Here is a 23,473-nt window from a genome sequence, read left to right on the forward strand (position 1 = left end):
GGACGGGGGCACAGGGACGGCCATGGGGATAGCGATGGGGATGGGGACAGGGATAGGGATGAGGATGGGGATAGGGATAGGGAAAGAGATAGGGATAGGAATAGGGATGAGAATAGGGATAGGGATGAGGATAGGGATGAGGATGGGAATGGGGATAGGGATAGCACTAGGGATGATGATGGGGATGGGGATGGGAATAGGAACAGGGATGGGACAGGATTAGGGCAGAAACAAATTTAGGGCAGATGGGAGGACAGAGTAAATCTGAGTTGGGGGAGAGGGTGCAGGGATATTTTGGATACGTTGTGGGGAGGGCTGGGGCACAGGTGAGGGTTACAGGCAGGGTGAGGGGTCTGCACCTCCCCCACCCAACCCTGCCCCACCCAATGCAGAGGCAGGGCAGGCCAGGGGCAGGCCGGGGGGGCTGGTGCAGGGGTGTAGGGTGTGACAGGACATTGTGTGCAGCGGCTGGGGAAGGGGGGGAGGGGGTCAATTGGGTGCGGGGGGGATGTAGTGGAGTTATCCTTGAGCGTGCATGGTTGGGGCTGTGGGGTGCTGACAATGCCTGGAGATCAGGAGAGAGCTGTGAGTGGCTTCAAAATACCTCCCTGCAAAGCCACCCAGTAAAGGTTACTGGTACAGGCAGAGCTGGGGCTGAGGGGTGCTCAGCCAAGCTCTTGAAGGCAGTGGAGGAGGAGGCAGGAGGCAGGACAGAACTTTTATTAACCATTAGAAACCACATTATTCGTTGAAGTTTTACATCCATTACTGCTTTTCTTTCCAAGTCAGGAGGTGAGGAGAGTGGGATGGGCAGGGGCCTGCTAGCTGCCCCAGGGGACCTTCCAAACTCCACCAGGGACACCTTCATTGGGGGTGTTTGCTTTGGGAGAAGAATCTTTGGAGAAGCAGCAGCTTTGGGGGGGATTTGGGACCTTTGTGAAAGCAGCATTTGAGGGTAAACTTGTGGAAAGGGCCATTTCTCTGCCTTGATTCCCACCCAGAGCAGCAGCAGGAGGATGAGGGACACCCAGAAGAATGCTCTGAGGTGGGAGAACACACCTGGGACGTCCCTTAAAAAATAGAACTGGGCTTTGCTTCCTCTGAAATGCCCCAGATTTGCACCTCGTGAAGAGGCAATCATTAAATTGCACTTGTTTCCTCCCAGTGGAACCAGGGTGGGAAGAGCTGGGGTCTGATAACCTCAAGAAATCCCTACAGTTCAGCCACTCCCGTGGGAAAGAGGGGAAACCAAAGCAGAAGAACCACAGCATCCCCAAATCCCAGGTTAAAGGGACCTCAGGGATCACCTGGTTCAACCTTACTTGGGCAAAACGCAGGCAAACAAGTCCCAGGATGGGAGGCTGCTGCTGGGATTCTCCCTTCTCTGCCCACCTCAGCTCACTGGGAGCAGAGAGGGATGAAGAAGAGGAATATAAATGCCTTAGTTTCCCCAAGCTGACCTCTCTGGAGCTCCAAGAGCTCTCTCCCATCGAGTGCTCCAGGAGAGAAGCCATCAATAAACAACTGTGCCCTAAGAAAGGGAAAAGAAAAGTCACCAAAGAACCTTTCCATAAAATCTTTATTTTAAATATTTCCCTGCGAAATCCCAGGAAGAGGCAGGCTGTGTCCCTTCGGGAACCAGTCCCTACGGAGCATGGGGTGGGGGAGGGGCTCAGTGGGAAGTTTTGTTGTCAGCCATGAAACAGAAGCAGGAGGATACAGAAGCACCTTGGTTTGGAGGGAGTGAGAGGCTGATGAGCCCCATGGCAGCTCCTGAATGCTGGAAAGAGGCTGAGGGCATCACCTCACTCCTGACAAGGTGATGTCCTTACAGGGTGGCCTGGCAGGGTGATGCCACTGGAGCATCCTGAGAGGGTGACAACACTAGAACAGCCTGCCAAGGCATTGCCACCACAGGGTACCTTGTCAGGGCAGTGACACTGCAGAGCAGCCTGCCAAGGCACTGCCATCACAGGGTACCTTGCCAAGGCAGTGACACCGCAGAGCAGCCTGCCAAGGCACTGCCACCACAGGGTACCTTGTCAGGGCAGTGACACCACAGAGCATCCTGCCAAGGCATTGCCACCACAGGGTACCTTGCCAAGGCAGTGACACCACAGAGCATCCTGCCAAGGCACTGCCACTGCAAAGCACCTTATCAAGGTGATGCTCCACTACAGAGGAGTTGCACTCTGCCCAGTGTAGACCTCCCTCAGCAGATGCCAGTTAAGTCATGCTGCCCCTGCCCCCAGGGATCACCTCACACAATGTCACTGCCATTTTGCACATCAGTCTGGCTCCAAGTCCACCATCCAAGGGCCTGAATGTCTGCATCCCCCTCAGTGAGGTTTCTGTGACAGGAAGCCTGGCCCCAGCTCCCCACAGTCCCCCCGGGGTGCTCAGAATCTCCTCCAGCATCCTTAGGGGTTTACCAGGGTGGGACAACACCAAAACAGGGTCTAGGATGGTGGTTTGGTTCTGCACAAGCAGGTGAGGAGGAGCCTGGGGAGGGGGTCTCATGAGTTGAAGTAGCTGTGGACCACTGGTGTAAGTGGCTGGAGATATCACCAGCATCATTGCTACCCCCCAGACCTCCCACCCTCGCTGGGACAGGGGTCTGGGGGAACAAGCATCTCATGGATCTGGACCTCACAGCCACCAGTGTGCTCTGGGACAATCTCAGCCAGGACACAAAGCCCTCTGCAGGTGGGGAAACTGAGGCCCAAGGACAACTTGGCCAAGCAGGGACAAAGCCCAGTGTTCTCCCCTTTGGGGCCCCTGCCTGCTGCCTGGGGCTTCATCAGTGACCCAAACACCACAGCCCCCAGGGGGACAGTCCAGAGGGACCAGAGCTCTGTGGTCCCACCCACTGAAAGCCCACAGGGCATCAGCAACCCACCGAACGCCACCCCCTGGAAGCTGCTCCCCTCCCATTCCATGCAGCACAGACCACAGCATCATCTTCCGGACCCTGAGCAGGCAACACCTGGAGGCAGGGACGTGGCCCTGCCAGATCCACGCGTGCCAGTGAGGGATGTGACAGCACCAGTTACACGGGGCCCCCAAGGACACCCAGCAGACATGGCCAGGTCCAACATCAGGCCGGGGCTGCAGGGTGTCACCCGCGGCCGTGTCTGGGGAGTGATAAACCCTCTTCCACACCCCACTTGCCAAGCTGGACCCCGCTGCGGGGCCTGGGTGGGCGGGGCGCAGGGGATGGTGGGAGGGGGGAGACCTTTTGACACTCATGTTTGATTTAAGGGCTTGGCTTCTTGCTGGGTATAGAATTGTCTTTCCTTTCCAGCCGTGTGTAAGGCTCAAAAGCAGAAGTGCCCAGTCCGTAAGTGCCCGGAAGGTCGTGGAGGGTGCCCAGAAGTGGCCCCCCGAAACACAGCGGGTTGGCCGGCAGCCTGGGTGAGGACGAGGAGGAGGAAGAGGTAAGAGAAGGAACTTGCAGGCTGAATGTTCCCGGTCCCGTGGGGCTGCTCCCACCGCCGAGCCCAGGGGATGTGGTTCCCGGAGTGGCCAAGCCAGATCCGTTGCCGGTAGGACTGGTGATGGGGTTGGAGGTGGGAGAGAGGAGGCTGGGGGGGGCCGGGACGGAGAGGAACCTCCCTTGCTCCAGCAGCCGCAGGATGTTGCAGGTGGCGAAGGACTCGGAGGTGGTGCTGGAGCGTTTCTCAGAGTCCCTGCTCTGGTCCTTCTTCTGCTTGGTGCGACGGTTCTGGAACCAGACCTTGACCTGCGGGGAGGGGTGGCACAGGGGGGGAACAAGGGTGGGGGGACAGAAAGGCACGGACGGAAAGAAAGCGCGGGGGGGCCGGGGGAAGAGAGACGAGAACCGGGAGAGAGCGAGAGACACGAGAGAGAGACGCGTTAGAACAAACGCCCCGGCCCGCCCCGGCCCCGAGCTGCCTCCCGCCTGCCCTTCCCGGGAAAGGGAATGCCCTGCAGCTGCCAGGAGGGAGCCCAGGCATGACTGAAGGTCTGAGCGAGGGGGTGGAAGCCTGGAGATGGGAGCCTGGGAATGAGAATCCGGGAATGGGAGCTCACAGCGAGAACTTGGGAATGGAAGGCTGAGGATGGAAGCCTGGAGATGGGAACCCCGGAATGAGAATCCAGGAATGGGAGCTCACAATGGGAATTGGGGAATGGAAGGCTGAGGATGGAAGCCTGGAGATGGGAACCCGGGAATGAGAATCCAGGAATGGGAGCTCACAATGGGAATTTGGGAATGGAAGGCTGAGGATGGAAGCCTGGAGGTGTGAGCCTGGGAATGAGAATCCAGGAATGACAGCTCACAATGGGAACTTGGGAATGGACGTCTGGGGATGGCAACCTGGAGATGTGAGCCTGGGGGTGAGAACCTGGAGATGGCAACCTGGGAATGGAAACCCAGGGATGAAACCTGGGCGTGGGAACCCAGGGACAGGATCTCAGGGATGGGAGGCTGGGATAGGAGATCTGGGGAGGACCCCAGGGAAGGAGCCCAGATACAGAAGCCCCTGTCTGAACTACTTCTGCCCTGCACTGGCTCTCCCAGGGATGCTGAGCTATAGGACATGCTGGATTCTGCTCTGTGATGGTCATCAACCCCAGACTTATGTCCCCATCTCAAACCCTTCCCTCACCAAGCCATGACATGGGGCAGGATGGAAGGTCTCTGGCTTTGGAGAACACATTAAGTGACTTCTAGTGGCCCTGGATCTCCAGGCACAGACCTGTTTCTGTGCCCAAATTCAGCTGGGAACAACTCCTACCCCATCCTGCCTCTGGCCAAAGCAAGAAGCAAGTCCAGACTGAGCCCCCTTGGGACCTCCCTGCCCCAAAAGTGCCCTGGAAGGGACATGGCCTTGGTCCTCATCCCACAGCTGCCCCTACACCCCCTACACCCCCTAACCCCATGCCCAAGAGGGCAGCTTCCCACTTCTGTCCCACCCTGGCAAAGCAGAGGGGTAGAAGGGGCAAGAAAAGAGACAGACAGAGGCATGAGGGACAGACAGACGGACAGAGATGGAGGTGAGGGGGGAGACGGATGGGAAGACACTTGGGTTAGAGCATGGCTGATGGGAGAGGATGAGCCAGACACCGGCCAGGACTCCCCCAGGAGTAAAGCCCAGCCCATGGGCACACCCTTGGTCCCTGGGTGCCCCAGGGCCAGCAGGTCTCAAGCTGGAGTCCCCAGGAGCTCGTCGGGGCAGGACAGTCGCTGGCTGGGGCAGCCCTCGTGCCTCCCCCAGCACAATGGACCCACAGTACAGAGCTAATGGAGCGTGGGGGTGGAGGAGGTCTCAGCTCCCCGGCCCCTTTCCCAGGACATAATAGTGGAGCTGATGTCTGGGTGAAGCTGGCCAGAGGCTGGGGATGCCCAAGGAGAAGTTCCTGAGTGATAGGAAGACACCAGGACCATGAGCTTGAGCTCTTAGCCCAAGCCTCTGGCACCATGGGCCACTGCCTGGTCACATCCCACCTTCCCTTACCCACGAGGTCCCATGGACACCCTACGGACCCCCAAGCTCTTGATGTTGTCCCCTACTCGTGCACACCTCAGCACTAAGAGAGACCCTGGATCCTTCATTGCCACCAGGACTCCTGGGGTCTACATCCTAGCCCAAATGGGTCCCCAGGGATAATGCCCCCTCCCCACTGCCCCCATTGGTCCTTGCCAGCAGGATGGGATTGGGCAGGCCTGTGTGCTCTCATGGTCCCACATCCCTGGGAGAGGACTAGCAGCCCACCAACTTCACTGGTGGGCACCTCCTTGAGCTGCCAAGCTCTGGGGAGAGCAGAATCTCAAAGCTAAGCTCCAACAGGACTCCTGTGGCCTCACAATCCCACATCATTATCTACCTCTTAATGAAGGTCCTCTCTTGAGAACAGAGATGCTCCACTGAAAGCCAACTCTGGAAGAGCAAAAGCTCAAGATAAAAAAGCCCTCAGCATGATACCTGCTTGAGGATGGCCATGAAGTGCCCAGCAGCTCCCCAGAGCCCAGACAGGTGCACAGTAGAAGGTAGCCTTGGGCTCCTCATCCTTCCCACACCCAGCACCACCATCTATGGATTGAGGTCAGCTTCTCCTGGCCTTTCCTGAGTGCAGCAGCCCAGAGTATGTCAGGGTGGGCCAAGATCCAGGGATGTGTTGGAGCCTTTCCTCTCAGCTGAGGACCATCTCCATCCCTGAGTCCCCAACGAGGGTGCTCCAGAGTCCTGCTGTCACAAAGCCAACCCAGACCACACTGCTGCAGCCTGGTCTTCACCTGGGCCTGCTATAGAGGCTCTAGGGCTGGGAACCCAGCACTGCCAGGTCAACATTGAACCTTGTTGCACTCTGCTCTCACTCCTCTTTCTCTAGGGCTGACTGATGTGATCAGTGATGCTTGCATCTCCATTTACAGGTGCAGACAGAACCTTTCTGTAGCCCTCCCTGTGCTCATTCTGCATCAGATCTTCTTGCAGGAGGTCCTCCCATCCCCATTCCACCTCTGTGGCTCCTCTCTGCACTCATCACCCAGGCTGTCATGCCTCACAGGCTAAGGCGAGCTCTTCCCCATCTGCCCTGGTGGCACATCAGGCAGCAGGATCACATTTGCCTTCCTGGCTAAAGTTCATCTACAGCTTGTCACTAATTACTGGAACCATGTCCTTTTCACCCTCTATTATGCTCAAGCCCTGAGTCCCCATCACTGGAGATGTAAATAAGCTCAGCCAGATGCAGTATTTGACAAGTCCATGAGTCATTTTCCTCCAGCTTTAAGCACTATCCTCCACCACCTCCCCTCGAACCTTCTCCCCACCACAAGTCCTCTACTCAACTTTTGCTCCATCTCCATTCACAGCTCCCCAGCAGCCACCACCCCAAGTTCTTTGCCAAGGTCTGCTTTGATCAGGTTGGCTTCATTTCTTTCTCTAAATGGTCACCTTTCTTCCTCATGCAAGCTCCTGGGTGAACTGGTCTGTGCCCGTGCTGTGGTGATGACACCCTTCCCAGTCTGGAAACAGGGCAGGGAAGACTACACTGGCATGCCCCTGGTGGGCACATCCCCAGCATCGAGGGAGGAGGTAACACAGCCCTTTAATTAATAAGTGAAAAGCTGTGGGAGGACACCAACCACCTCCACAGCCAACTCCAGCTCTCCTGCCAGACTACAGTGTGCAGAAGACAAGAACATCCACCCCCTGGGAATGGAGAGAAAGGTCAGTTCCCAGAAGTGTCACTCTAGGGGACAGATAGGACAGCTGGCTGAGGAGAGCACGGGGAGGTGAGGAGAGGACTCATCCTGCTCCAGGGAAGTCCCAGGAAGAGCCCACAGCTCCTGGAAGCTGCAAGTCTCCTGCCTGGGGCTGTGGGCTGCAGGCTGACACGTGACAGGCCAGGCAGGTCAAGCCTGGATGCAGACACATAGACAACAACATGCACTTGGATGTGTCTGAAGAGCAGGACATGAGAGGTCATGCATTCACCAGCAAAGGAAGGTGACTCTCAGAGGGACAGGGAGGAGGCAAGCTGTGTGGAGGAGATGGCTCTGCAAGCCCTGGGAGACATCACAGGCAAGAAACAGCTTGAAGTGAGGGCAGGAGGATGAGCACAGCCTGCAGAGCTGGAAATGGACAGGAGTGTCTGGAGAGTCATCAAATGGCTTGGCTTGGAAAAGACCTTTAAAGGTCACCTAGTGCAAGCCCTAAGGGCTTCTGCTGCTGGATATTCAGCCAATGGCTGGGACCAGACCCGCTGTTCACATTCCCATAAGGCAAGCCTGTGGTTGGAGGCACCTTGGGATGAAATCCCTCACATTTCTGGATCTGGAAGTTCTGCTTTGCTCAGTTACTGCAGCAGGAGCAGGTAAGGGCAGAGGATTTCTCGCCAGAGGAGGCAGCCACAAGACCTGACACTGGGACGGAGCAAGGCAGACCCAAGTGGCAGAGACACCGTGGGTGGCCCATGCAGACAGCCACCAGGAACAGGAGTGTGCTCACCACCACACTGAGCTAGCTGCCTAGCAAGAAGCTTCTCCTAAGAAATGGAATTGGACTAAAAGGCCTTCAGAGGTCCCTTCCAACCCAAACCATTTGACGACTCTCCTGTTCATTTCCAGCTCTGCAGGTTGTGCTCATTCTCCTGCCCTCACTTCAAGCTGTTTCTTGTGCTCTGCAGAAGAGAACAAATCCAGGCAGTGGGGATATGGCAGCTCCCCACCCACTGGAGTAGCAGCCACCACCAGCTCCAGGCAGGCCCCCAGCTCGCTGCATGGTGTGACTGGCGTCACGGCACAACGGGACCACCCCACTCGTGGCAGCCAGGAATGGTGCAGATGGTGGCATAGAGCATTCATGCTGTGGCACAGTCGAAGCCCCCAGTTCCACTCCCTGTGCTGGCAGCAGTGCATGCCATGAGCATGGTTTTGTACAGCTGTTGGGCACCACAGTGGCACCTGGATGGACCATAAAAGCTGCCTGGTCACTGGTGTCCTGTGCCACGAACTTAGAATCACAGAATCAGTCAGTCAGGGTTGGAAGGGACCACAAGGATTACCTAGTTCAAATCCATGGGCAGGGACACCTCACACTAGATCAGGCTGGCCAGAGCTTCATCCAGCCTGCCCTTAAACACCTTCAGGAATGAGGCTTCCACCACCTCCCTGGGCAACCTATTCCAGGCTCTTAGCACCCTCATGCTGAACAACTTCTTCCTAACATTCAGTCTGAATCTGCCCATTTCCAGCTTTGTTCCATTCCCCCTGACTCCTATCACTACCTGACAGCCTAAAACGTCCCTCCTCAGCTTTCCTGGGGAGAACCTGAGCACCTAAGCGCCCCTCAGTCCCTTCTGCAGCAGCAGAACCAGACCAGTGGTGAGCGGGAGCCCAGCTGCTGCTCCAGTCCCTACCCTCCACCCAACGCCCCTGAGCTATATAAGAAATTACTTCCAAGAGGTTAATCCCAAGGGAGACCCTCACCACGATCCGGGGATGGAGAGGAGCAGGGCGGGAGCGGCTCAGCGGTTTAGAGCCCAGCCAAGACCTCCAGTCTGGTTTCAACCCAGTCACCGCCGTGCTCTGCCCCAGCACGCTGCCCAGAGCGCTCACCTCCCCGCTCTGCTGCCCACGGGGCAGGCTGTGGCCACCCCCAGGCAGTGGCCTCCCCTCTCCTCGGCTCATGTTTGGTATCACCCAGCCCCTAACTGAAGCGTCCTGCCGGCTCATGGAGGATGGTCCTCACTCTGCCCTGGGGAGTATGTGGTCCTGAAAGGTGGTCCCTATCCTTCCTTCAGTGGGGTGAGGTCCTAATGGGTGGTCATCATCCTGCCCGGGGTGGGATGAGGTTCTAAAGGGTGGTCCTTATGCTTCCCTCAGTGGAATGAGGCCCTGCTGGGTGGTCCTCATCCTCTGTTGGGTAGAATGAGGTGCGGGAGGACGGTCCTCATCCTCCCTGGGGGGCATGAAGTTCTGAAGGGTGGTCCCTATGATTCCCTCAGCAGGATGAGGTCCTATAGGGTGGTCCTCATCCTGCTCTGGGTAGGATGAGAATCTGTAGGGTGGTCCTTGTCCTGCCCTGGGTGGGATGAGGTTCTGAAAGGTTCTTCCCTCAGTGGGAAGATGTCCTGTAGGGTGGTCATCACCCTCCCTTGGGTGGGATGAGGTGCTGGAGGATGCCACTCATCCTCCTCTGGTGGGCATGTGGTCCTGAGGGGTGGTCCCTATGCTCCCCTCAGTGGGATGAGGTACAGAAAGGCAGTCTCCATCCTGCCCTGGGTGGGACGAGATGCTGGCAGATGGTCCTCGCCCTCCCATCGGGCACCCACGAGCCTCACCGCGGAGGAGGGCTGGGGGTCCTGTTGCTGGTCTGTGGTGGTGCCGAGGATCTGGCAGCCCTGCCCCGCGGCTGGCCCCGCTGCCAGCAGCCATCCCCACCTCGGGCACGCTGCCGGCCGGCACCGCTCGCAGCTGCCGGCCGAGGCCATTTTGCTCTCCAGGATTAGCTGCCCTCCGCCATTAGCTGCCTCCCGCCACCGCACGCCGGACCCTGCTGTCTCCCCACGGCACCCCAGCCACTCTGCCTCCTCCTCTGCCTCCTCCTCCCTCCATCGTGAGCCAGCCCATGGGCTCCCGGGGGCTCAGAGCAGGAGCTGTGGCCCTGGGCGTTGCGTAAGCCCAGTGTGCTCCCTACCCAGTGCCGCCTGGCACCCAGGCTGTGTAAGGGCAAAGTGGCCACAGGACACAGCTGCCTCTCCTCGGCCATGGTGGCTACGGGGAGATGGGCCCGAGTGGGGAAGGAGTCATCCCTTGGCATCTCTGCCAGCCTTTCTGCACCTCGATGGCACCTGCGTCCACCCTGGCTGGGCCACCAACCCAGAACCTCTGCCACAGCCTGCCACAGACACGTTTGGGACCATGCTTCCTGCCACACCAAGACCCAGGCCATGGCTGGGCAACGTGCTCAGGACATCCAAGGTGGGAGCCAGCTCCAGATTGCTGTTCCTTCAGCCAAAAGCCCAACCTTTTGGGACCTGGCTCTGTTCTCAGCCAGGGACCTGTCGCCAGCCAGCTGGGACTTGGCTGTATCCTCAGCTAGGAGCCCATCCCCAACCCATTTGGACCTGGCTGTGTCCTCAGCCAGGAGCCTGTCTCCAGCCCATTTGGACCTCTGCTGCACCCTGGCCAAGAGCCCATGCTCAGAGCAGTCCATTTCTCCACCACTGATCCAAAACTCCAGCCAGAAGTGTGCCCTTAGGCTGCTTTTGTTCCAAAATTCAGGATATTTTCTGCTTCCCTTACCCTTTGCAAACGTAAATGAGAAGAAAGATCAGGGCTGGGCTCTACAGGTAGGGCTGGTGGGGGTGAAGTGTCCTCCACCAGCCAGCCTGGTGGCTCCAGCATGAGGTGTCCCACAAGGAGGTCAGGTATAGACAACCTTCCCCCATCTCCTTGGAGGTGCTGGTGAGGGCTGCTGGATAGAATCATGCAATCATAGAATCAGTCAGGGTTGGAAGGGACCACAAGGAGCATCCAGTTCCAACCCCCCTGCCACGGGCAGGGACACCTCACAATAGATCAGCCTGGCCACAGCCTCTTCCAGCCTGGCCTTAAACACCTCCAGGGATGGGGTCTCAACCACCTCCCTGGGCAACCCATGCCAGGCTCTCACCACTCTCATGGTGAAGAACTTCCTCCTCGCATCCACTCTGAATCTCCCCACCTCCAGCTTTGCTCCATTCCCCCTAGTCCTGTCACTAACTGACAGCCTAAAAAGTCCCTCCCCAGCTTTTTTGTAGGTCCCCTTCAGATACTGGAAGGTCACAAGAAGGTCACCTTGGATGATTCCTCGGGGGTTCAGAAAGTGCTGCTGGGGCAGATGTGAGATAACCACTGAGCACTCAGTGCCCCCCATAGCAGTCTCCTCTTCAGCCACCAGCACCAGGTTTGGGACTGGGTGGAATCTCAGGACTGTGCCTATGGTCACATCCCCTCCACCACGCCAGAATCCAGCAGGAAGTGTCCATGTGGAAGTGGTGTTTCCTCCCAGACGAGCCAGAGAGACACAGATCTTTTAGGTCATCCAACTCATCAGAGGAGCTGCTGACCCCCAGAGGAGCTCCACTTCCAGAGGGTGCCTCAGCTCTTTCATCTAGGCAAGAAGCCAACAGCTCCTCCTTCCCTCCAGCCCCTCACCACCACACCCTGACATGCTCTGAGAAAGAAAATGATCAGAAAAGGTGATTTTTGGGGCAGTTGAGAGGCCAGGGCTGGGCTGTGCCAGCCTGGTCCTGCCACTACCCAGTGCCTGGTTACAACACAGACTTACTGCCACCAGCCCAGGGCCCCGCGGCTGCAGGGTAAACCCCACCACGTGCCCCTGCCACGGGGAGGGGACAGGATTAGCCCATCCACGTGAGCAGGTTTACTCCACAGGCATGTTCTCACACAGGATGGCAGGTGGGAAGGGGACCCAGGAGCTACTGGAGGTGGCCAGTTTCTGCCAGTGCGACCCCGGGCATCTCCAGTGGCCACCTTCTGCAATGGGACCAAGCATTTCCCCTCCCCAGGTACTTTCAGCATCTGGATCCCACTTGGAGGCATGGGATATGGGTATGGGATCCTCCAGGCTGACATCCCCCACTGCCACCCAGGACTTGGTGCCCAAGGTTTCAGCTGTGGGACACAATGCTGTCCCCAGCTACCTGCCCCCCCCATCCCACTTATCCCCACGTACTTTGAGCTACTCCTGGGGCACTCAAGGTCTCTCAAGGGATGGATTATGACCCAGTCTGCAAGGCAATTGCTCCAGAAAACCAGGAATGATTAGTCCAGCCCATCCAGATGCAGAGAAAAACTGCATTAGAAGTGGCCCAGAGGGGTGGGCAGGAGCATCCAGCTGGGAGCTGCAGCTTCTCCAAAGCAAAGGGGAGAAAACATTCCCCATGGGAGGAGGGTCAGAGTAAGCACCCACAGCACACAGCAGCCACAGTACAAAGCCATAGACGATGCTGAGCCTGTTCTGTGCTCAGCAGAACATGGTGCAGGGATGGAAGGGGAGATGCAGGGACAGATAGAGGCCTCCTCTGGAAAGAAGCCCCTTGGTGGTGGCACTAATGCCTTCTAACCAAGCTTTGGAAGTTCATCTTCCCCTACCCAAGGACTACAGAGCCGGGGAGGATGGGCAGCAGGCTGCTTCACAGCAAGCAGAGCAGCCTCCTGGTGCCTCCTGCCACTCATGCCCTGGGGGAGCCCCAACCCACGGCTCCCACTGACAAGCTCTGGATGACTCTCACCCCCTCCAGACCACAGCTTCCTTGCAGCTCCCCCCTGCAAGAGGACCGCTTCTGCCTGCACCAGCCATTGTGCTGCTACTCACTGCAGGGACCTGATAGTTGTTAATGACTCGAGGTGTGATTAATTTTTAACGGCTTCCTCTTAATTGCAGGGCTATAAATAGACCTTCCCAGCCCTCCTCTAGCTCAGCTGCTTTCTCTCATACGTTTTGCTCCATGCTGGTGGGATCACAGTGCTGAAAGCAGCACAGGATGCTCAGGGAGCCACTGGGCCACCAGCAGTGATGGAGCTGGAGGTGCCCAGGAGCTTGTCCCAGGCTGGCTATGATGGAACCCATCGTGTTGAGTGGAACACCAGGGGATCTATGGGGATCTCGTGGACTTGCCAGCATCTGGGCAGGCAGAAAGTCATAATGCTAATGCCTCTCTCCACTCAAAGCCCCACATTCTCTCTGCAAAAAGTTGCTTCACAGGAGAAAAGGACCCAAAAAAGTCGTCAGTGTCTTCAAGACTCACAGAATCGTTTTGGCTGGAAGAGACCTTTAAGACAATCAAGTCCAGCTGTTAACACAACACTTCTAGATCACCACTAAACCATGTCCCTCAGCACCACCCCATTCCAGGAGGTGCACGAGTCTGAAAGGTGCCAGCAGTGCTCCTGGCCATGGCCTCCTCGACTGAAAACATCCCTGCCTTTGGGAGGGGACAAAGCTGCCTCTCAGCAAGGCTTGGTTTGGAGCTGTATGGAGAACATCTGATACCACTGGCCCTGTCCTGACCTCCTGTGTGCCTGGCCCTCAAAAGAAGACACAAGTGCCACTGCTGTGTCCCACCCTTTAATGAGTGCAGGAAGAGCGGGCAGAGGTCACTTGAACCTGAGCCTGGCATTGAACTCCTGACCCAGAAAGCAAAGCCTCCTGGACCAGGCAAATCCCCTCCCAGCCCATCCCATCCCTCCTCCTGCCAGGGGATTTGTGGGAATTATCCTCCCTCTGCCATCCCCCCCGTGGTCCTTCTGCTTCTCAGCCTTGCATTCTCCATCCCATAATGACACTAAGAAGGGGCACTTTTCCCTTCGGAGGATGGAGAAAGCTCCATGCAGGGATAGCTGTGGAGTTGGGTCCTTCTGCCTCCTTCCAGGGCCTCAGAGTCCTGCCAAGATGCCAGCAAAGTTAAATAAGAGCCTAAAAGGAGAGGGATTTTGATCCAGAGGGCTGCAGTTCTCCAGTCTCTTCCCATCTCATCATACTGTTTGCACTGCTCCTGTCTCACACAAGAGCCAAGATTAATTATTCTTCTCACCCCCAGCCCCCTCTCTGAACATTCACAGCACAAAAATACCCTCCTCAGTAGCCCCTTCCTTCATGCCCCACTCCCATGGTTAGGTCCTATCGAGTCCAGGGCTTCCAGCAGAGAGCAGAGTCAAGAGCTGCTCATGGGAGGCTTTCTAATCCTGAAAGCAGGATAGCATCTAAGGAGGGGTTGGAAAGGATCTGCTCTATCATTCCAACCATGAACACAGCACAAATGTCAATCAAGAAAGAATCACAAGATGCTGCTGGGAGGGAATCCACCACCCAAACCATTAGACCTGCCCTAAATCCTGGGATGATGCTGAGAAGAAAATCCCCAGTCCCCAAAATATTCTAGTCGGTGCCAGTTGGCTCTGTTCCAGTCTGAGGTGAGCCTGTTGGCACAGAAGTGGCATGGTGGTGACTCTCCACTCTCTAGACCGCATCTGGAGTGTCCCAGTGTGGTGCATGGAGCCACACAACAGCCTCCAGATCTAAATGGTCTCATAGCAGCCTGCGGCCACCCAGCTCCTGCAACAACTCAGAAAACCTCTCAGTGAGGAACTGAGTGTGAAGAGAGCCTGAAGCCATGATCCAAGTGGGCCTACAGCCTGGGAGTGAGAGAAAGAAGCTGGGCACCAAAGCCTGGCACCACCATCCCTTGATGTGGCATTGGCTGGGGGCAGGGGGGAGAGCTGGAAAGGTTCAACTGGGAGTTTGCTGCAGGGTTGGAAATGCTGTGAAAAGCAGAGAAAGGGATTCAAAAAGGCCGAGATGAAGGAGCAAGGTGGGAAAAAGAAGATGTGGGAAGGAGAAGAGGAGAGGAGACAGTGCTGGCCTACAGGGTGTGAATTTTCTCGACGAGCAATGAAGGCAGCAATGAGGCACCAAAGGAGCGATAAAGACACAGACACTAGTCCCAGCAGAGACCTCCCGGCAGCCTGCTCAGCACAGCCCTCTTCCTTAGCTCCTGCTGGAGTTCTCCCACCAGCACAGCATGGCCAAGCCCATTCATGTCCCTCCCAGCTCCGTGGAGGTGGTGCTGCAACTGGGGCTTCAGCTGGGACCCCCAGAATGAGCAACCTCATCCGTGTGCCTTGCTCCACGGTCACCAACGCCTCCTTGCACACAAGAACAACCACTCTGTGAGCACCAAGGCTCTGCTCCCTCTCACAGCACCCCACGGTGGCCCCCACACCATGAGTGACAAAACACCACAGGGTAACCCAGACCCACCAGCACAGTGTGGGCAGCCAGAGCACATTTTGCCCACAAAAAAAATGGGGGAAAGAGGAATTATTTTCTCTTTGAATGGGTAGAACCATCCAGCTTGCTCCAAGCACAGCTTTTAATGGCCAGAGAAGGGACAGGCACAAACTGGGATAATGGAGGGCGTGGGGGGGGTGTTGGTGGGTTCCAGCTATGCTGCTTTGTGCTGTGATCTTCATTATTTATTTGTATATTAGCATTGTTACTACTATTATTATTACTACTACTATTATCATTACTATTATTACTGTATCAGTTCCCAAGCTGAATCCACCACAACCCCAGCAGATACCCTTCTGGCTTAGCAGAAACATCAACTCCGACCTCTGAGCAACGCAGCTCAGCTCTCTCCACGCCCAACCAAACCTCATCCCACTAAAAACGGCAAAATCCCTTCCCAGTGGCAAAGCCTGGGACGCAGGATCCATCCAGGTCACACACAGCTCGATCCCAACAGCACCAACAGGGACACCCAGTCCTGCTCGTCCGCCCTGTGCTGTGGGTGATGACCTGCTGCTGCCATCCTGCTGCTTTCCTTTCCTTGCATTTAGGAGATCTGGGGTATGCTGCTTATGCTGGGATGTGTCATGGCAGCTGAGGAGGGGGGAGGTGTTGCCTCTACAGACCCTGCTGAAGGCTACTCCTCAACACTTCTAATCCCAAAATGACCATTTATTGTGCTAAAGAGATGAAGGAGACCGCTGCCTGCAGCAACACTCATGCTTCCCCCAGCCAGGCTCAGCCCCAGAACAGCAGCCATGACCCCTCCACCCCAGCCAGCAGCGTTCTCCTCCACCCAGGTTTAGGACTGCGGGCTCAGCTCAGCCCCAGCTCCCAAGCTAAACACAAGCCAGGAACTTCCCACTCAGGACTGGGACCACGGGTTTGGCTCAGCCCTGACTCTTGACTGAAACGCCGGCCAGGACCTCTCCATCCAGGTTTGGGACAACCAGCTCGGCCATATGGCCACTCCACAGTGCCACAGGGATGTCTCCATGACGGAGAAGCCAGCATGAGCCTTACCTGGGTCTCAGAGAGGTTGAGCTGCCGCGCTAGCTCCGTCCTCTCCCTGCCCACCACGTACTGGCAGCGCTGGAACTCCAGCTCCAGGCGATAGAGCTGCTCCGCAGTGAAGGACGTCCGCGTCCGCTTGGGTCGGTCCAGGTCCAGACCTTTAGGGAGCACAATCTCCCGGATGGTCCCTTTGGCATCTGGAAGGGACATGGGGAGAAGGAGCGTCAGTAAAAGATAAAAGCTGGGATGGGGAGAAAAAGGGAGATGCGTTCTGTGTGATCCTGCTCCGGCAGGGCGGGGGTGGGACTGGATGAGCTTTCGAGGTCCCTTCCAGCCCCTACCCTTCTGTGATTCTGTGAAATGGACCAAAACAGACATGATTGAGGGAGGAAATGCTGAATTAAACACTGTGTCTCCGGGAATAACTAAAACACACACCCCGCCAAGGTATGGCTAAAAATTTGGTGGTCTCCTCCAGCCCCACGTGCTGCAGGCTGATAAACCTCCAGGGAACGGCAACAAATCTTCCTAAAACCCTTCCAGGTATATTTATAAATCTTTACGAAGATAAAGATATTTTCTAAGTCTTCCTAAACCCGCAGGGAACAGTTTAAAAAAATTCTCCACGAATTATTATTATTATCAAGAGATAAATAAAAAAATTGGGGGGAGGGGGACTCTGTCAGAGTAGCTAATCCCAGAAATGATCATTTCTGGGAGCCAGAAGCAGGAAAGGGTTCAAGGCAAGAAGTTAAACATCTTTTAATGAAAACAGATCTCATTTCTTTTGATCCTTCCTCGGGAATACTGACATTCAAAAAGAAAAATAAAAAGACTAATCCTCTCTATCACAATTTCCTCCTTTCCGGGAATATTTCCTTGACTCCTCTTTTAAAGGGCAAGTTTCGGAAGGGCTGCACGCCCCGAGCCGCCCCTGGCAGCCGATTTTCCGAGGCTGCAATTGTCGCTGGCCACGGCTGGACTTTGGCAAACAAAAGGCGGACGGTTTGGCTCCCGTCTCAGCCCCGCACAGCCCCTTCCACGTTGAAGGAGCTGCTGACAAAGGACAAACCCTCGCAGGAAATTCCCCGGAGCTCCGAAGTGCTGGGATGGTCCCAGCTCCCCGGGCTGCGCCGCGGCCAGACGGACTCCGTAACGAAAACTGAGTGGGAAACTGCTCACCGAGTTCCTGCCAGACCCCAACCCCTCGTCCTCCATATCCCTTATTCTACCTACCCTTAAGCAGCCCAGTTTGGGCGAGCCCTGGCTGCAGACCTCCCATTTTCTGCCCAGGAGTTTTCCTGTAGCCATAGAAGTCACCCTGGGCAAATAGCCCGGAGGGACCCGAGGTCCCCAGCAGCCTTGGATAGAGAGAAGTTGCTTTGTGGCTGACTCAGGCGTGAAAAGATCGTAAAACTGCTGTGGAAAGGGGGAAACGGCGGGGAGCAGCCTGGGAGGTGGCACAAGGATGGTGAAGCTGGCGTGGTGATGTTGGAGCCTGCGAGAGGACAACAACGCTGGCGTGAGGATGGTGGAGCCTGCGTGGGAATGGCAGAGCTGGCATGGGGATGGCAGGAGCGAGGAGCAAACGCAGACTTGGGAAAGGGACCCCAATCCCGCAGCCATTTTCCCATCACCACATTGTGGTACACGGCAGAGGTACCAGCCTGGCATGGCCAGCTTATTCCATGGCATCGGGGGCACAGAGTGCTTGGAGAGGGTGAGAGTGAGAGAGGATCCAGTGAAGCCAGGAGCACAGGCTCTGATCCACAGCCCAGACTCCGTGTGCGGGCATAGGGCTGTTGGGAGAAGGGATGTAGGTAGATCGCGATCGGGATGCCAGCCTGGCAACCATTTTGTGAGGAGAAGAACGTGATGCCCGGGCCACATCCTCACTCCCTTGTCCACGCCATGATCCCTCGACACAACAACAGCAGGGGCTGCCAGCATGGAGCAGCCAACAGAGACCTTCCTGCTTCCCGGCCGCAGCTGCGGGGATCTGCCCCTCCGCCCTCGCTGCCCTGGACGCCGCTGCCAGCATCACCACCGCTATTATTTATTGTTTTCCCCCTCCTGGCAGCTGGGACGTGGAGTGGAGGAAGCAGGCTGGGCACAGCCCTAGAGGGAAGAGGGCAGAGAGATAAAGGCCCTCACCTCAGCCTCATGTCCCAACCCTACTGCATACTACAGACCCTCCCAGCTGCCCATCCATGCTGGATCTGGGGGACTTGCAGCCATGCCCCCTATGCCAGGAAGGGCACAACACCATCCTGCCTGAGGAACCTGCTGCTGAGAGCCTTTCCCCATCATCCATTGGATCACAGACCCCCATTAGTGTATGGATCCCAGATCCCAAACAAACACCAGGTCCTGACATGACTGTCTGAGGGGGTTCCAGCAGCCCGTGGCCTCTCTGGTGGGGTTGTGGGGACACATCCTGCTCTTGAGGACCAGGCAGCACATCTAGGACAAGTTCTGAGACTGATGCCCGCCTTGAAAGAGGTTTGGTGTCAAGGGGATCCATCTCTCCTCTGTTTCAGCAGCTAAATAAGATGGGTGAGGAAGGATGGACATGGCTGGGGAGCAGGAGGAAAGCCGAATGGGAAGCAGATTTGGGAGTACCAAGCCAGCAAACATCTATTTTACAGCCTGCACACCCTGCAGCCCAGCAGGGACAGATCCTGCAGACCAACATCTGCAGCAGAATCAGGCACACACCATGCACACCCATTCAGAGAGGGGGTGCTGCATCCACACATCTGCTAGGACGCTTCTGGGGTGCACAGCCACCCTGCCAGCCCCAAACAGGTACATTCTCATCCTTCTTTACACTGAGGGACACACACCTGGGACACATGGAAGCCCACAGCCTTTCTCAGTACTCTCTCAAACAGCATCAAGGTCCCCTCTAGAGCTCCCCATATCTGCCTATACATCCCCTGGGATGTGATAGGGCAGCACTCCAGGATCTTCCCCCCATCACCACCAGCGGGACAGGCCCCAGTGTCACCTGGCTCCTCCAGCAAGCCCTTGTCCCATTAATCCCCACTAAACACTGACTTGCACCCTGCACCCAGCCCTGCTCTCATCCAATGACACCCACCAGTCCACCCACCTGGCCAGAGCCACCTCCACGGGCAAAGCCACCCAGCCCCAGTGGCTGAAGGCTTCATCTTACATCATCAATCCCTGGTGAGTCTCCCAGGAGACCTGCTCCCAGGAGAGCACTGGGATAGGGAACCAGGACACAGAGAACCTCACTACTTCCCAACCTGCTCCCACCAACAAGCAAGGCCCCAATCACCACTAAAGCCACCACCAGAGAGCACCAGGGATGGAATAGGCTGGAGCAGAAGGCAGCACCAGGGCAGGCGGAGCTGGAAGGGGAAGATGCAGCCCCTACTGCCTGGGACAGGCAGCACGGTGGGGGAGACAACCTCTGTGCCTGGGGACAATTGAAAGTATTTTAAAATACATTTATAAAAATAAGGGAAATTGCAGAAACAAAATCAGAAGGCAGGGAAAAAATGATTAGGAGGTGCTCCCCAGCCTGGCACCGAGCCCTTCCCAGCAGTGGGCACCGGGCTGGGGCAGGACTGGGAACCAGGCAGGCCGGTGGCCCTGCACGCCGAGGTGTCCCCGACACATCGTCCCGGTCTGTTTCGGCTCCGTTCCCGGTTATTTGCGGTGTTTTCTCCCCGCCACCATTTTGTCCGCACCGCAGTGGTGGCAGCAAGATGGTGAGACCGGCCGCTCCCGGTCCCCAAGGTCGGGAGAAATGGGGGGACCCTGACCCGGGGTTAAGGACCGACCCCCAACACGAACACCCGTTCCCAGCCCTGGGCCCATCAGGGCAGCCCCGGTAGGACCGAAGCCAGGCGGAGAAAGGCCTGACCCCGGCCTGACCCCAGCGGGGACTGCGGCGGCCACCGAGGACCTGGGGACACCCCGAACGGGACTCCGGGAATCGTTGCTGGGCGCTGCCTGCTCGCCCGCCAAGATGCGCTGGGAAGAGTTCAGGCTGCGGCAGCAACGCTGACGACGACAGGCGCCTGTCGCGACAGCCGGGAAAGAAGCTTGGCTGAGCGGCGGGGCTGTTTGCAACCCGTGCGGGTTGGGGATGCCCGAGCCGTGCCAAGCCGTGCCAGGCTTCGGGGACGGCGAACGAGCAGGACGCTGGCGGCCTCGGCCCTGTTGACCGAGCGGCCGCGGAGCTTCGCTGGGCTCCGGGAGCGGCGGAGAGCTGGGCGGCGGGTTAATGGGGGGGACGCGGAGCATTCCCGGCGCATCCCCGGGATGCAGCCGCGATGCCGCCCCGGGAACAGGGCAGCCTTCGGCACCTGCCTCATCACCGTCCAAGCACCCCAAACTTTGGGGGTTTGCTACGTACGTGCCAGCCGGTTTTCGGCCAGCCCCGGGCCGGCGGCGGCGCTGAGCAGGAGGGATGCTGTGGTTCCCGGTGTGTCACCGTGCACCTCGTCCCCCTCCCCACCCCGCGCCTCTCCCCGATCCCGGTCAAGCAAGTGATATTTTAAAGAGGGGGAAAAAAATATAGCCCCCAACTCGCCGCCGCTCCATGACGCTTTTCTCCTGCGACAACGGTTTAAAAGCAAAGCCGATGCTTTTCCCCGTCTCCCGCCGCCTCCCGTGCCCCCGGTGAGGCTCGGGAGATCTGTAGCTCCAGGCTTGCTCCCCAGGACCTCCGCTCAGCCCCTCTGAGTCCGGCTGCTCAGCCGCAAATCAGAGTGGGCATGCACGGCCCCGCTCCCGGAGCAGCACGGCGGAGCGGGCTGGGGCAGCGGGCCCGGTCCCTCTAGCACCGAGCGGAGCCAGGGGAAGCGGAGGAAGGCCGGAGATGATGGGGACGCTCTAGAAGCAGTGCTAGGGTGAAAGGAAGACCGTACCCTATTCCGCTGCCCACCTCCCCGGCCCCGGGGGCGAGAGGAGCGGAACGAGGACTCAACCAGCGGGGTGGAGAGAGTGCGCCCGTGGAGGAGCCGTGGCCCGGAGAACCGTGTCCGTACCTCGCACCAGGATGCGGCGGCAATAGTCCGCTTCGCCAGCTCCTGCTGGGCTCTCGCTGTCCGGGGCGCACTCCTTGGAGGAACCGGGGCTGACAGCCGATGTTCCCGGGATGTCCTTGAACCCACCGCTTCCTCCGCCTCGCCGAACGCTCTCCAGCTGCTCCCGACTCGCTGCCTTCTCCCGGGCTCGCCCGGTGGGCAGGGGCTCGGCCAGCAGCACGGGGCTCCTGCCAGGCTCGGCCCCTCCATCGCTCATCCCTGCGGGCGCCACGCCGGGATCAAACATCAGCAGGGAGAGACAGGGAGAGAGGGAGAGAGGAGGCAAGACTAGGCAGGGGGGGCGGGGGGGCGGGTCGGGGAGCCCCCCCACACCACCACCTTCCCCAGACCCCTTCCCCGCCCCTCCCCGGCCCCCGCGGGGCTCAGCGCCCTGGCACAGCCGGGGGCACCGGGCCCCACCTCACCCCCATGGCCGGAGACCCGCCAGGGGCCCGTTGCTTCTCCCGCCTCTCCTCAAAGCACCCGGCCCCTCTTCCATCCCGGGGGGTGTTATTTAAACCGTTCCCCCCGCCCTCCCCACCTCCTCATCCCCTCCCCGCTTCTCCGACCGGGGGTGGTGCTGGGAGAGAGGAGCTCGGGGAATAGGGGGGTGCGGCGGGACCCGTTGGGGCGTCCCAAGGGGATGGAAAAAGAAGTTAAAAACTTTGACAGACAGCTGAGACCCCTCTGCCCCCTTTCACACCGTGCCCGCCACCCGTCTCCTCGGCACCTCGCTCCGGGCAAACTTCAGCCGCAGCCGTTCCATGGAGAGCCGGTGCCGGTGCTGGCAGAGAGGCAAGCGGAGGAGCCGCCGGTGCCCGGGGCTCGCTGCTCTCCGTGCGGGGAGATCAGTCCCGGGAGGTGGGGAGGGATGATTTTTAGGTTAGGAGGATATAGTGGTGGAGAAAGGAAGGCGAGGAAAAGATTGCTGCGGAGGAAGCAGCCGGGGGTGGGCCCAGGGATGAAGCCGGGGTCGTTATCCCTCCGGTCCGGCCTTTCTCCGCACATCCCACGTTACTCGCCCCTGGAGCCGGGAGCGGACGGCCGAGTCCTCCGCCGAGGCGGGGAGAGGTTCTGGTGGGGGTGGGAAAGGGGCGATTTTAAATTAACGGCCCGGCACAGACGCAATTTCCTGCTTTCCTGGTCCGTGATACCGATTGGTAAACAAAGAGCCCCTCGGTTGGCGGCTGGCCCCCGGCTCCGGGACTACGGGCAGGGCCGGAGGTGGCGGTCCCGCTTCCTCTCCGCTTCTCAAGGGGGGAGGTCATCGGCGCCCCCCCCCCACCCCCTCCCCCCCCGCGTCTGCGGAGATGGAAACCAGTAAAGAAATAACCTGACCTGGTTTTGTGTAACCCATCCCTGGGAGCTCCGGGGGGGTTCCAGTCCTTCTTCCCCACCGTGCTCAGTAGTCCAGTGCCCCCAGGGTTATCCCACCGAATCCCCGGGATGAGGCAGTGGAGGAGTCCCGAACATACACACGCATACACATACACATACCCCCTCCGGTAAACAGCTCCTGGTAGCTACGAATCCCTCCGTACCGGGACAGGGGCGAGCGGCTCCTCGTGCCTAGCCGGGCAACCGGACGACCTCTCCCACCTCGGGGGTCTCTCTTCTACCGCTCTCTGCAACCGGGCAAAAGACAGACACACCGGGAATCCAAACCCACCGACACCCCTTTCCCGGGCTCCGGAGCTGCCCGGTGCTGCGGCGGGCTCGGGCGGAGCTGTGCTGTCCCGGAAGGGTCTCGGCCTGGCCCGATCCCCCCGGTTGAGACAGAAGGTGCCCGGTTTGGAGTCGAGAAGTTCAAAGGCCTCTTCATTTGTCTGTGGGTCGGGGTGGGCCCTGAGCGTCCGTGTCTGCCGCAGCCTCGGTATGACTGAAGCAGTGCGGGGGCGAAATCATAGCGAAACATCAAATCAAAGCGAAAATAAAACAAAAAGGAAGAAATAAAACAAAAAGAGGGAAATAGTAACGCAACGGGCAACAAACAGAAATAAGATAATAAAGCAAACGAAAAAGGCAGCGCATGGGAGAGCGGGGAACCGGGACGCGGAGGGCGGGTTC

At 58.1% G+C, this 23,473-nt stretch overlaps 1 protein-coding gene across 3 annotated transcripts; it reads right to left on the reverse strand.

The window, feature by feature from the left end:
* Window positions 1-1,535: 1,535 nt before the first annotated feature.
* On the reverse strand, window positions 1,536-22,449 carry VAX2 (ventral anterior homeobox 2). 3 transcript variants are annotated; one of them, XM_064151802.1, is made up of 4 exons: window positions 22,137-22,449; window positions 21,368-21,625; window positions 16,414-16,540; window positions 1,536-3,742 (listed from the first exon to the last, which is right to left on the reverse strand). In XM_064151802.1, the coding sequence occupies exons 2-4, from the start codon at window positions 21,621-21,623 to the stop codon at window positions 2,680-2,682; spliced, it is 1,446 nt and encodes a 481-aa protein (XP_064007872.1). In that variant the 5' UTR covers window positions 21,624-21,625; window positions 22,137-22,449; the 3' UTR covers window positions 1,536-2,679. The 3 variants fall into 3 exon arrangements, with proteins under 3 accessions (XP_064007872.1, XP_064007871.1, XP_064007873.1); XM_064151803.1 differs by having other exon boundaries at window positions 3,183-3,742; window positions 16,353-16,540; XM_064151801.1 differs by lacking the exon at window positions 22,137-22,449 and having other exon boundaries at window positions 21,368-21,653.
* Window positions 22,450-23,473: the final 1,024 nt, after the last annotated feature.

The sequence above is a fragment of the Pogoniulus pusillus genome, chromosome 11, assembly GCF_015220805.1.
Source record: "Pogoniulus pusillus isolate bPogPus1 chromosome 11, bPogPus1.pri, whole genome shotgun sequence".
Lineage (NCBI taxonomy): Eukaryota > Metazoa > Chordata > Aves > Piciformes > Lybiidae > Pogoniulus > Pogoniulus pusillus.